This window comes from Oncorhynchus mykiss, chromosome 11, assembly GCF_013265735.2.
Source record: "Oncorhynchus mykiss isolate Arlee chromosome 11, USDA_OmykA_1.1, whole genome shotgun sequence".
Lineage (NCBI taxonomy): Eukaryota > Metazoa > Chordata > Actinopteri > Salmoniformes > Salmonidae > Oncorhynchus > Oncorhynchus mykiss.
Window position 1 is genome coordinate 59,273,873 of NC_048575.1, and position 13,351 is coordinate 59,287,223.

The following is a 13,351-nucleotide window of genomic DNA, read 5'->3' on the forward strand; positions in this document are numbered from 1 at the left end:
AGAGTAGCAGATGGGGTGGGAGGCATATGGGGTGAAACAGGAAGGAGGGCCAGAACCAGGGTGGATCACAGCAGAGGGAGGGAGTCTGAACAGGGCTGTTACTCTCTGCTTTACTCTGTAAAACAGCAGAGGGAGGGAGTCTGAACAGGGCTGTTACTCTCTGCTTTACTCTGTAAAACAGCAGAGGGAGGGAGTCTGAACAGGGCTGTTACTCTCTGCTTTACTCTGTAAAACAGCAGAGTCCGAAAAGGGTGTCTCTTGCATGTTGACCTGCATGTTGATCTCTCTCTTATCTGTGGTTCCTCTTCCCTGTGTGGTAGTGTGTATGTCACTGAGAAAAGAGGACTGTACCTCTCTAGTGGCGAGGAGGCATCCGCTGCAGAGCCATTCGGCCCTGCTTGCACTAAATGTTGTGTATTAGGGGTGGTGGTTAAAGTCCCCTGTACCTGGCTCCTCTAGTCTCCTCATCCACCCCCCGTGCTTGCTTCAACCTAACCTGCACTGCTCTTCTCTTTCTCACACATGCCCAACTGTTCCTAAATATACTGTACGTGTGACAGTAGCTCGACAAGCAAAATAACAATGTTCTCTGACACTACTACGTTCTATGCACAGTACATGACAATGTTGCACTGTGTATTTTACAACATAAATGTTTCCTAATAGTGTATGTGGATAACAATACAAAGTAACATACTTGTGTAAAACTGGTGAGGAGTTTTGTGTACATATATTGTTTCAGTGTTACAATCAATCTCAGTGTAATAATACAGTTGGGGATTTGGTTTCTGTGTATCTACATGTACTATACGTGTTTGTTCGAGGTACTGTAACTACAGTGTACTGTCAATAACACGTTTTTGTGTTGAGTGTAATTTCCATGTATTCACCCTTAACACAGTACTTATTTTAACTGTACCTTGTCCTATGTGAAGCCATGGTAAGTACACCACATTTCCACAAAATAAATTATTGGCATGAACCTGTAGTTAACTGTAATTGCCCAGAAACATGTTATTCTTATGTTTTAAGTAAGACATCACATAGGGAGAGATTCTAATGCTAAATACTCACTGGAAGAGTAAAGACCACAATAGTAAAGGCCACAGTAGTATAGATCATAATCGTACAGCCGAGCCATCCATTATGACCCATCACTATGGATACAGGACATGTAACATCAGCGCAGGCTAGTACCACTCCTTCACAAGCACACCGATCACTAGCACCCACTCCTGATCCCCCATGCCAAGCACTGACCACTGTGTGTGGTGTCATATCCCATAGTCCTACCCCATGGTCCTGCCATGCCCATACATATGTCCCATCTTAACCTGACCTGTTTCCCACAGCCGAGTGCGTGTGAGAGAGGGGAGGGGGAGGGTGAGGGTGGGTGCGGCCATGGGACTGGGATGGGGTGGGATGCTTCCTCTCCTGCTTCTGTCTCCCTCCTCCTCCTCTCCTCTTGTTTTCTAGCTATGTCTGAATATGATGCTCTTCTCTTCCCTTTCTCCTCCCCTTCTTTCTCATTGCCCTCCCATTATTCTGTACACTCTCTCCCCTGTCCACCATCTCTCTCTCTCCATTCTTTCTCTCTCTCTCCCTCTCTCTGTCTCTCTGTCACTGTGACTGTTGAGATTAACTGGGATCTGTCTTTATGTCGTGTGTCTTTTTAGGCCCACGCGGTGCATCGCTGGCTAATCGATCAGGACGATAGTTTGAGCTCTGAGCTGCCGGATGGCCAAGGAGTATGGCACTTTGATGAAGCAGTAAATATCCGCCACACGTATATCTGGCTTTTTTACTCCTTATATATATCTATATATCTATATATCACCCTCTTGTATCTGTCTTTTTAAAGTTTATGTCACTGTTGCTCTTGCTGTTGTTTTATCTTACACTCTTTTTTCTTATCTGTTGCTTCTGGTAATTGTAGTTCTATCTGGTTGTGTTGAGAGTCCAGTGTTGCTGTTGTGGTGTAAGCTGGTTTAGTCAGGTGTCGTAAAGTCAGGCTGGAGTTTTTTCTTTCTTCCTGTTATCGTTGCTTGACCTATTTAACTTCCGTCTTTGGTTTCTTTTGCGTTTATGCTTAATTTGTGTGTGTATGTATATCTATATCTTTGTGTGTGGTTTATCAGATAATGTTCTCTCATGTAGTATATTACATGCCAAGAGTCCACGGGCAAAATATACGACGATGATAGTTCTCATGAAATAGTCCCCATACACATTCCTGTACTTATACAGATATTACGTGTATACGGAAAATCAAAAATCTTTTTTTTTAAAGCATGCAACACAGGTACTGTTAATCAAACATTCAGGAACAACTATTTTTCCTGTGGGTTCTTCTGATTTAGAAAAAATATTCTGTTTCGGTGCATTTGTGTGTATTCACAAGTGTGTGTGTGTGTGTGTGTGTGTGTGTGTGTGTGTGTGTGTGTCTGAGAGAGAGAGAGAGAGAGGGAGAGAGAGAGAGAGAGAGAGAGAGAGAGAGAGAGAGAGAGAATACATAAACAGTATGTGGTTGTGGGAACTTGTGTCTTCACCTTCTGATTGTCTGTATGTCTGGTGCTGTACCCATGTTTACGTGTTTGCACACTTGCACAGCTCCGAGCTGTGTATTGGTGTTAACTGTGTTTGTGTGGATGTGTTGTGTCTTTTTCTGTGCTGAAGCTGTTGTGAATTGTGTCAATGTGGTGTCTGTCTTGTCAGTGTGATGTTTGTCTTGTGTCAGTGTTGTGTTTTTTGAATTTTCTGTGTCAGTTGCTGTGCGGTGCTGTGTTGTGGTGTCTTATGTCTATGTCTTGTTATGTCTAAAGTTGTGGTTTTGTACGTTGTGTCTTGTTAGTTCTATGTGATGTCTGTTTAATTTAACCTGATGCTTTCCTGTTCCTCCACCTCCATTGGCTGCTTCAACACTCTACAACCTCAAATGACACAATGACTCCGCCTTTATTCCCTCAGTCGACATCCTCTACACACTATACAGGGCCTTCAGAGAGTATTCACACCCCTTTTCTTTTTCCACATTTGTTGTGTTACAAAGTGTGATTCAAAATGATTTGATTGTCCATTTTTGTCAACGATCTACACACAATACTATGTAATGTCAAAGTGTAAGAAGAATCCGTACAACATTAATCAAAAATAAAACACTAATTATATATTGATTAGATAAGTATTCCGCCCTCTGAGTCAATACATGTTAAAGTGGCAGCAATTACAGCTGTGAGTCTTTCTGGGTAAGTCTCTAAGAGTTTTGCACACCTGGATTGTACAATATTTGCAAATTATTATTTTTTTAATTCTTCAAGCTCTGTCAAGTTGGTTGCTGATCATTGCTAGACAGCCAAGTTCATGTCTCGCCATAGATTTTCAATCCGATTTAAGTCAGAACTGTAACTAGGCCACTCAGGAACATTCAATGTCGTCTTGGTAAGCAACTCCAGTGTATATTTGGCCTTGGGTTTTACCTTGGGTTTTAGGCTATTGTCCTGCTGAAAGGTGAATTTGTCTCCCAGTGTCTGTTGGAAAGCAGAATGAACCAGGTTTTCCTCTAGGATTTTGCTTGTGCTTAGGTCTATTCCATTTATTTTTATCCCCCCAAAAAATTCTGCATTCCTTGCCGATGACAAGCATACCCATAACATGATGCAGCCACCACCATGCTTGAAAATATTAAAAGTGGTACTCAGTGTTGTGTTGTTTGACTTACCACAAATATTGTATTCAGGACATAAAGTAAATGATCTTTGCCACATTTTTTGCAGTATTACTTTAGTGCCTCATTGCAAACAGGATACATGTTTTGTAATATTTGTATTCTGTACAGGCTTCATTATTTTCACTCTGTCAGTTAGATTAGTATTGTGGAGTAACTACAATGTTGTTGATCCATCTTCAGTTTTCTGTTCTAAAGTTTCCTTCCTGTCCGGAAAATGAGTTAGGAAGGACGCCTTTATCTTTGTAGTGATGGGTGTATTGCTACACCATCTTAAGTGTAATTATACTGAAAAGAAATATAAACATGACAACATTTTTAAAAATGTCCATCTGCACAAAAAGTTCTCAAATTGTGTGCACAAATGTGTTTACATCCCTGTTAGTGAGCATTTTATCCTTTGTCAAGATAATCCATCCATCTTACAGGTGTGGCATATCAAGAAGCTGATTAAACAGCATGATCATTACACAGATGTACCTTGTGCTGAGGACAATAAAAGCTCACTCTAAAATGTGCACTTTTGTAGCACAACACAATGCCACAGATGTCTCAACTTTTGAGGGAGCATGCAATTGGCATGCTGACTACAGGAATGTCCACCAGACTAATTGCCAGAGATGTTATGTTAATTCTCTACCATAAACTGTCTCCAATGTCGTTTTAGAGAATTTGGCAGAACATCCAACCGGTCTCACAACCGCAGACCAGGTGTAACTACGCCAGCTCAGGACCTCCACATTCTGTTTCTTCACCTGCCCTCCTTTGCAAGGCATTGGAAAACCTCCCTGGTCTTTGAAATTCACTGCTCGACTGAGGGACCTTACAGATAATTGTATTTGTGGGGTACAGAGATGAGGTAGTCATTAAAAATATATATTTTTAGCACTATTATTGGAACTTATTATGCAACGTGTTAAGCACATTTTTACTCCTGAACTTATTTAGGTTTGCCATAACAAAAAGGTGAATAATTATTGAATGGAGATTTTTCAGCTTTTCATATTTTATACATTTCTATCAATTTCGAAAAAAACATAAATCCACTTTGACATTATGTTTTTTTTGTGTAGGCCAGTGATACAACATCTCAATGTAATCCGTTTTCAATTCAGGCTGTAACAACCAAATGTGGATAAAGTAAAGGGGTGTGAATACTTTCTGAAGGCACTGTATACCACAAGTCCATAGGGCTTTCACAGTACCCTTTCCACACAGCACATTCTCCTTCAACTGATTTTCTAAACAGTGTAGCTCTTATGCTGTACTGTATATTCACACTCTGCATCACAGAAAAGTAGGTCACAGATAAGACATCCCAACAGTTCACAAATGCACTAATAATGACCATAAGTCTGACAACACATACAGGCCTTACCTACTTATCAATGTTGAATGTTATTTTTCCTTTTGTGGTGTCTGTATGGATGATTTCACTAATTGTTTTTGGTTTGTATTTTTGGTTTTCCTATGTTGTAGTCATTTTCTGTGTTTGAACAAACTTAGAGCGTAAGAGAGTGTTTTTGTTTGTCTACCCAAGTATCTATTGGTTTGACTACGAGCCAAACCCTATCCTTATCCACTAGCAGGACAATGTAGTTTCCTTCAAGTGCCCAGACAAGGAAAGCTCCCAATGGAAATACAAGTTCCTGATCTTATTCAATTCATTTACGTAGGAATGGAGATGGTAAGGAGATAGCATTTGGGGGTATTATCCCCATGTGACAAAAAAAAACAGACACAAAATAGCATGTCAGTTTTGTTCCTGTCCTGTGCTGAGATAGGGGGCAGAGAGGTTGTCTGTTTTCAGAGAGGAGCGAGAGAGTGTTCACAGTGCTGCAGTGATGAATCTTCGTGTAGAATCCAATCCCCCTGCCTGGCCCCTCGCCAATGCAGCAGAGCAGTGAAAAACAACAGCAGCACAAGCCCCTGCAATGGAACCCCAGCAGTCTATAACATGCTCTCTCCCCTCAAGCTCCCCTTCACTCTTCCCTACACAATCATTTAAATGATGACCCTCCAAAGGTTCTCCTTTCCCTTCATCGTCAAAATAGGAAAAGTCAAAGTGTAGTGAGAAATGTGCAGACAGTTTAACAGGGCAGTTGAGTGATTTAAAGCAAACAGTCACCTCCTAAACCCTGCTCTACGGTCCATGACACATCACTCGGGGCCCAATTTAATTTACACCAAATGAAAAGCTCCCTAGAACCTCCCCCTCCCTCCCTGTAAGATAAAAAATATGAGGTGTCAGTTGTTTATGTAAAGCGTTGGTCTCTCACATCTCCAGTAATGGCTGCTTTAATATGTGCTATAGTAGCGTGTCCCTTATTGTCCCGACATCCCTGATCACCCCTCATTGAGCCCTCAGCAGCAGATGCCCAGGAACACCAAAGCCCCATTGGTCACAGTTCAACTCCACCACAGTCACAATATGAGAAAAGTGACTGTCACTCCCCAGCACTGTCAAGTGGATTCATCTCTCTTAGTCACGGCTGCTCTCCCAGCCTACTGCAGCAAGAGACTACATTAAGAAGCCCATTGATGCCCAGTCACCAGCAGTCCACTCTAATTTGTTTCGTGTAAGGGTGTTAGATTTGAATTTGCATGTGAAAAACCCTGGCTAGCATTTAAAATAGCGTCTTTAAACTCCAATTTTACTCATAGTGAAATCGATGCTGGCAGTACAGAAATCAGATTAAGGTTATGGGGGATTTTATTAAACTACAAAAAATGGTTTTATAATATCTTTGGCAACCTACCAAATGTTTGGAAGAAGAAATGATAGCATAATATTTCCCTTAGTTCTCTGGCTGACCCACTGGGAAGGGGTAATATTTTGGCTTCAGCAGAAGTGCTATGCAGTCTGGCCTAATATAGATGGACCCCACCCAAGCAAGGATGGCCCCTAAAGTCTTAATTAAAAAACATGAACCATAGCACTTCATTCATTTGAAGGGCTTTTAAAATCCTTCGAAATGCTGCTTAAGAAGAGTCCAACATCTAGACCTATGAGCTCAACCACAGGCAACTCAAATTCATTTAGTCTAGATAACTTCTACAACTTTTTCTATAACAGTGAAATGGGAAGTGTTTGAACAATCTAAAAGCCAATATCTCCTGACAGATTCGTGTAGGCCTATGTTTTAAGGTTAGGGTTAAGTCTAGGCATTAACTCTGAATGGTTAAGGTGAGGGTTAAGGTTTGGGATAGGCTTAAAACAAAAATATCTTTCTATCGCTGGATTTGAACTTCTAACCTTTGGAATCAGAGACAGATAATAAAACACACATACACACATATTTTTCAAAATATATTTTCCTTTATTACCTTCAATACTTATGCACATCCGCCATCCACAACACCTGAGTAAAACCAAAACCTACTTGAAGGTAACAACGCTCACTGTTGCCCCAAGTGGCCAGTTTCCACATAATCTTCCGACATCCTCAGACATGGATGGACGTTGAATACTGACTTGTATCACAGGTGACCCGGCTGCTCTGACGTATCACAGGTGACCCGGCTGCTCTGACGTATCACAGGTGACCCGGCGGCTCTGACGTATCACAGGTGACCCGGCTGCTCTGATGTATCACGGGTGACCCGGCTGCTCTGACGTATCACAGGTGACACGGCTGCTCTGACGTATCACAGGTGACCCGGCTGCTCTGACGTATCACGGGTGACCCGGCTGCTCTGACGTATCACAGGTGACCCGGCTGCTCTGACGTATCACAGGTGACCCGGCTGGAAAATCCATACACCAGAGCAGGATTCCCAGTGTGCAATGCTACTTAATAATATACACCTTTGCTATCTTCAGCTTGGAAGTACAGTGTGTCCATCTCAACTTTCAATGACATTGACACGCGTTATTATAGCCTTAAGAAAAATGAAGGATTTGGAAGAGCCATCTGTACACACACACATTGAGACAGGACCTGGAATCAAAGAGAAGAGAAGACAACTGTTTATATTTCCTCTATCAAAGTCCATGCGTGCTTGGTAACATTTTATGGACTTGAAAGTACTAAGAAAAATAAATAACTTTTTTCCTGTTGCTCTCAGGAACCCTTCTCCATTTATGTAATCAGTTTGATTTCTGCATTGTTTGGTTTTCATTGGATTTGTAGTATCTGTAGTAATTGACCATCTTATCATTTTGATAGACTTGCCACCATGTCATCTCTTTTCTTGCTTCAAATGTAATCCATCATATTGCCAATCTTTCCTTTTCCTCTACATTACACTTGTGTTTGCACATGAGAGTGTGCAGATGTTGGCGTATGGGAGTGTGTGTGTGTGTGTGTGTGTGTTGAGGGAAACCGAGAGGTGAGATGGAGGTGGTGGAGCAGGTGATAGAGTGATTGGCGTCTGATATACCGCATGTCTGCTGGCTGCCCTTGTGTTGACTGATGAGAGCAACTCTTAATCACATAGATCTCATATTTATTAACAGTACACCTTCTGATAGGCCAGACAGCAGCTTCACAACTACCCCCAGAAAGGATGGAATGATGAAAGAGCGAGGGATAGAGGACAGAGACAGGCAGATGGGGAATATTTACTGCCCAAATTGATGGGAAGCAGATAGATTAGTATGGTGATTAATATGTCTCTGTGGGCCTGTGTTTACAACACTGTTTGTGTACCCTGCTGTATACTATTGTCCCACTCTGCTGCAGCAGCCTCCACTGTCTGCACTAGCTGATGATTGAAAGATTGATGGAGAAAAGCGGGAGGGAGGGATGGAGAGAGCGAGAGAGCTTAGGCACCGTCTTAGTATTACATTGTAAATGAAGACTATCACACTGTCAACGAGATTCCTGAACAAACACACATGCAGAAACTCAATAAAATGTATTTATAAAGCACTTTTTACATCAGCAGATGTTACAAAGTGCTGTACAGAAACCCAGCCTAAAACCACAAACAGCAAGCAAGAGTGGCTAGGAAAAACTCCCTAGAAAGGCAGGAACCTAGGAAGAAACCAGTTGGACTGGGAACAGCCAGGAGTCATCAGGCCAGCTAGTCCTGAAGGGTAAGGGAGGCGGAAAGAGAGAGAATTAGAGGGAGCATACAATTCACACAGAACAACAGAGAATTACACTAGATATAACAGACTGACCCTAGCCCCCCAGCACATAGACCATTGTAGCATAGATACTGGAGACTGAGACACAGGTGGGTCGGGGGACACTGTGGCCCCGTCCAATGATAGTCTCAGACAGGGCCAACCAGGCAGGATATAACCCCACCCACTTTGCCAAAGAACAGCCCCACACCACTAGAGGGATATCAACAGACCACCAACTCACTACACAGAGACAAGGCTTAGTATAGCCCAGGAAGATCTCCTCTACCGCACAAGTCCGAGGGGGGCACAAAACCAAACAGGAAGATCATGTCTGTGACTCAACCCACTCAAGTGACGCATCCCTCATAGGGATGGCAACAAAGAGCACTAGTAAGCCAGTGACTCAGCCCCCGTAATAGCATCAGAGGCAGAGAATCCCAGTGGCGAGAGGGGAGCCGGCTAGAAGAGACAGCAAGGGCAGTTCGTCGCTCCAGTGCCTTGCAGTTCCCCGTCGCACCCCTGGGCCAGACTACACTCAATCATAGGACCTACTGAAGAGATGAGTCTTCAGTAAAGACTTAAAGGTCGAGACCGAGTCTGCGTCTCACATGGGTAGGCAGATAATTCCATAGAAGTGGAGCTCTATAGGAGAAAGCCCAGCCACCAGCTGTTTGCTTAGAAATTCTAGGGACAATAAGGAGGCCTGCATCTTGTGACCGTAGTGTGCGTGTTGGTATGTACGGCAGGACCAAATCAGAAAGATGGGTAGGAGCAAGCCTATGTAATGCTTTGTAGGTTAGCAGTAAAACCTTGAAATCAGCCCTAGCCTTAACAGGAAGCCAGTTTAGGGAGGCTAGCACTTGAGTAATATGATACGATTTTTTGGTTCTAGTTAAGATTCTAGCCGCCGTCTTTCGCACTAACTAAAGTTTATTTAGTGCTTTATCCAGGTAGCCGGAAAGTAGAGCATTGCAGTAGTCTAACCTAGAAGTGACAAAAGCATGGATGAATTTGTCTGCATTATTTTTGGACAAAAAGTTAGATTTTTGCAATGGTACGAAGATAGAAAAAAGCTGTCCTAGAAATATTCTTGATATGTTCGTCAACTATCAAGATTAATTGTCAGATCCAACAGCATATCTCTTTATTTCTTGGGATCTAGAACTAGCATCTATTTTGTCCGAGTTTAAAAGTAAAACATTTGCCGCCATACACTTCCTTATGTCTGAAACACAGGCTTTTAGGGGGAGGCAATTTTGGGGCTTCGCCATGTTTCATCGAAACGTACAGCTGTGTGTCATCCACATAGCAATAAAAGTTGACATTGTGTTTCCGAATGACACCATCAAGAGGTAGAATATATAGTGAAAACAATAGTAGTCCTAAAATAGAACCTTGAGGAAAGCCGAAACTTACAATTGATTTGTCGGAGGACAAACCATCCATAGAGACGAACTGATATCTTTCCGACAGATAAGATCTATATCGGTCAAGAACTTGTCCATGTAAACTAATTAGGGTTTCTAATCTCTCCAAAAGAATGTGGTGATCAGTGGTGTCAAAAGCAGCACTAAGGTCTAGGCGCACGAGGAGAGATGCAGAGCCTTGGTCTGACGCCATTAAAAGGTAATTTACCACCTCAGTGCAGTCTCAGTGCTATGATGGGGTCTAAAACCAAACTGAAGCATTTCGTATACATCATTTGTCATCAGGAAGGTAGTGAGTTGCTGAGCAAAAGCTTTTTCTTATTTTTAGAGAATGAGAGATTCGATATGGGCCAATAGTTTTTTTGACATTTTCCAGGTCAAGGTTTGGCGTTTTCAAGAGAGGCTTTATTACTGACACTTTTAGTGAGTTTGGAACACATCCGGGGGATAGAGAGACGTTTATTATGTTCAACATAGGAGGGCCAAGCACAGGAAGTAGCTCTTTCAGCAGTTTAGTTGGAATAGGGTCCAGTATGCAGCTTGACAGTTTAGAGGCCCTGACTATTTTCATGAATGTGTCAAGAGACACAGGATTTAAAAAATGTGTGTCTCCATTGATCCTAAGTCCTGGCATTTTGGATTGTTGTTATTCTCCTCAATTAGGTTGGAAAAATAGATTCTCACTCACTGTACATCTGGACATGCCAGGCTAGCTGTCCTGAAGCCCCAGAATGGCGGAGCCCGTTTCTGACAGTGTCAAAGGAGTGCCTTAGGTTTGAATGGAGTCAGTCACTTAATAAACAGGTTGAGTGAATTGTGGGCAGGCGGGCTGCTTGGACCGGACTCTCCCCTGAATGCATCACCATGTCTCTCAGACTCACTTATTCTGCAGAGAGGCTCGTTCAGACAGCTCTGCAGCTCATACCCTTGCAGAACAGAGACACAGGGAGTAACCACTCCATGAGGCTGCCATACAATAATAGTACCCAGCACAGGCCACTATAGTATAGTGTAATGGGGCTGTGTGTTAGCTGGCCCAGCCCAGTTGGTGCAGTGCGAGTTAGCCAGCCTGTGTGTTTAATTACCAGACTGGAGCAGATTGAAGTGACAGAACATTATTATAACAGGACATGGCCAGCATAGATTGGCATCCCTGATGGCAGTGCAGCATAATCTCTCCCCTTTCAATATCATATCGTTTTCCCTGCTTTCTCTCACACATATACACTGAGTGTACAAATAATGCTCTCTCCATGACAGACAACCAAGTGAATGCTTTATCACTTATTGATGTCACCTCTTCATCTACACTGAAGTGGATTTAAAGGGAGGAGACAGATTACAGAAGGATTTTTAAGCATTGAGACAATTGAAACATGGATTGTGTGCCATTCAGAGGGTGAATGGGCAAGACAAAATATAAGTGCCTTTGAACGAGGTATAGTAGGTGTCAGGCCCAACGCTTCGACTGTGTCAAGAACTGCAATGCTGCTGGGTTTCACACTCAACAGTTTCCCGTGTGTATCAAAGGACATCCAGCCAACCTGAGAAAACCGTGGGAAGCATTGGAGTCAACATGGGCCAGAATCCCTGTGGAACGCTTTCCATGCCCCGACGAATTGAGGCTCTTCTCAGGGCAAAAGAGGGTGCAACTCAATATTCGGAAGGTGTTCTTAATGTTTTGTACACTCTGTACAAACAGTATTCATACACACTAACACACTCATTCCATAAGTTTCACGCTCCCCCTCCGCACAGCACCACACAGCCAGGAGAGACAGAGGGGGAGGAGAGCTCAATGGCCATGACTCATTCTGTGCGTTAGCCAGCTCTCTGATGCCCCTCTCACACAAACGCTCTTCACACAAACGCTCTCCCCCCTCCATTATATTTCTCTCCATCTCGCCACTCAAAAAGACTAATGGGTCGCTAGTCTTGGTCTGAAGTTGCTGCCATTGCTTTGAAATGCTATGGTCACAGTGTTACACGGGTCCATTTTGTCTTTACCTCTCTACAGGCAAATCTCTGACCCGGTTGGTGTGATTGGGGCACAGTAGCTTACAGTATGTATAGTGCAGTTAGATTAACAATAATGTAAGCTTTCTGCCAACATCAGATAAGGCTACGTCCTGGGAAATTGTCTTGTTACTTACAACCGCATGCTAATCGCATTAGCCTACTTTAGCTCAACCGTCCCGCGGCGGACCCACCGATCCTGTAGAGGTTATTAATTAAATCACAAAACAAGATAGCAATCTCTGTCCAGGGAAGTCCCCAAAGCATAGTGCATGTACAGTAACAGACAGTTACATGACCTACAGTACAGCATAGTCAAGCATGTTCATGTTTCCAACATTTTCGGACCACTAAACTATTGATTTAGAGTCAGAGAGAAAACAGGAGCCGCCTCCACTATTCCAGCACCATTTCATCATCATCAAATCAACAACTATGTAAAAGATGCCAAAAACAATTTAGTCCAATCAACGTAAGTTTTCCACATTTTGACTTTTAAAAAAAACTTTTTCCACATTTTGTTACGTTACGGCCTTATTCTAAAATTGATTAAATTGTTTTTTTTCAGCAATCTACACACAATACCCCGTAATGACAAAGCAAAAACAGATTTACATTTTTTTTAAATAAAACTGATATATCACATTTACATAAGGATTCAGACTCTTTACTCAGTACATTGTTGAAGCACCTTTTTTCTTCATGGGTATGACGCTAGAAGCTTGGCACACCTGTATTTGGAGAGTTTTTCCCATTCTTCTCTGCAGATCCTCTCAAGCTCTGTCAGGTTGGATGGGGAGCGTGGCTGCACAGCTATTTTCAGGTCTCTCCAGAGATGTTCGATTGGGTTCCAGTCCGGGCTCTGACTGGGCCACTCAAGGACTTGTCCTGAAGCCACTCCTGCGTTGTCTTGGCTGTGTGCTTAGGGTCGTTGTCCTGTTGGAAGGTGAAACTTCGCTCCAGTCTGAGGTCCTGAGTGCTCTGGAGCAGGTTTTCATCAAGGATCTCTGTATCTCTGTGCTCCGTTCATCTTTCCCTCAATCCTGACTAGGCTCCCAGTCCCTGTCGCTGAAAAACATCCCCACAGCATTATGCTGCCACCACCAT

General features: G+C 42.9%; 1 protein-coding gene across 12 annotated transcripts in view; it reads left to right on the forward strand.

Moving 5' to 3' along the window:
* Nucleotides 1-13,351, forward strand: part of LOC110536085 (ankyrin-1) — a 190,857-nt gene that overhangs the window by 101,314 nt on the left and 76,192 nt on the right. For 11 of the 12 annotated variants that reach the window (XM_036935945.1, XM_036935949.1, XM_036935944.1 and 8 more), the window contains exon 2: nt 1,677-1,769. The exons of the other annotated variant lie outside the window; for it this stretch is intronic. In XM_036935945.1, the coding sequence (XP_036791840.1) occupies nt 1,677-1,769 (93 nt within the window). The remainder of the gene's footprint in view (nt 1-1,676; nt 1,770-13,351) is intronic. 12 annotated transcript variants of the gene reach the window in all.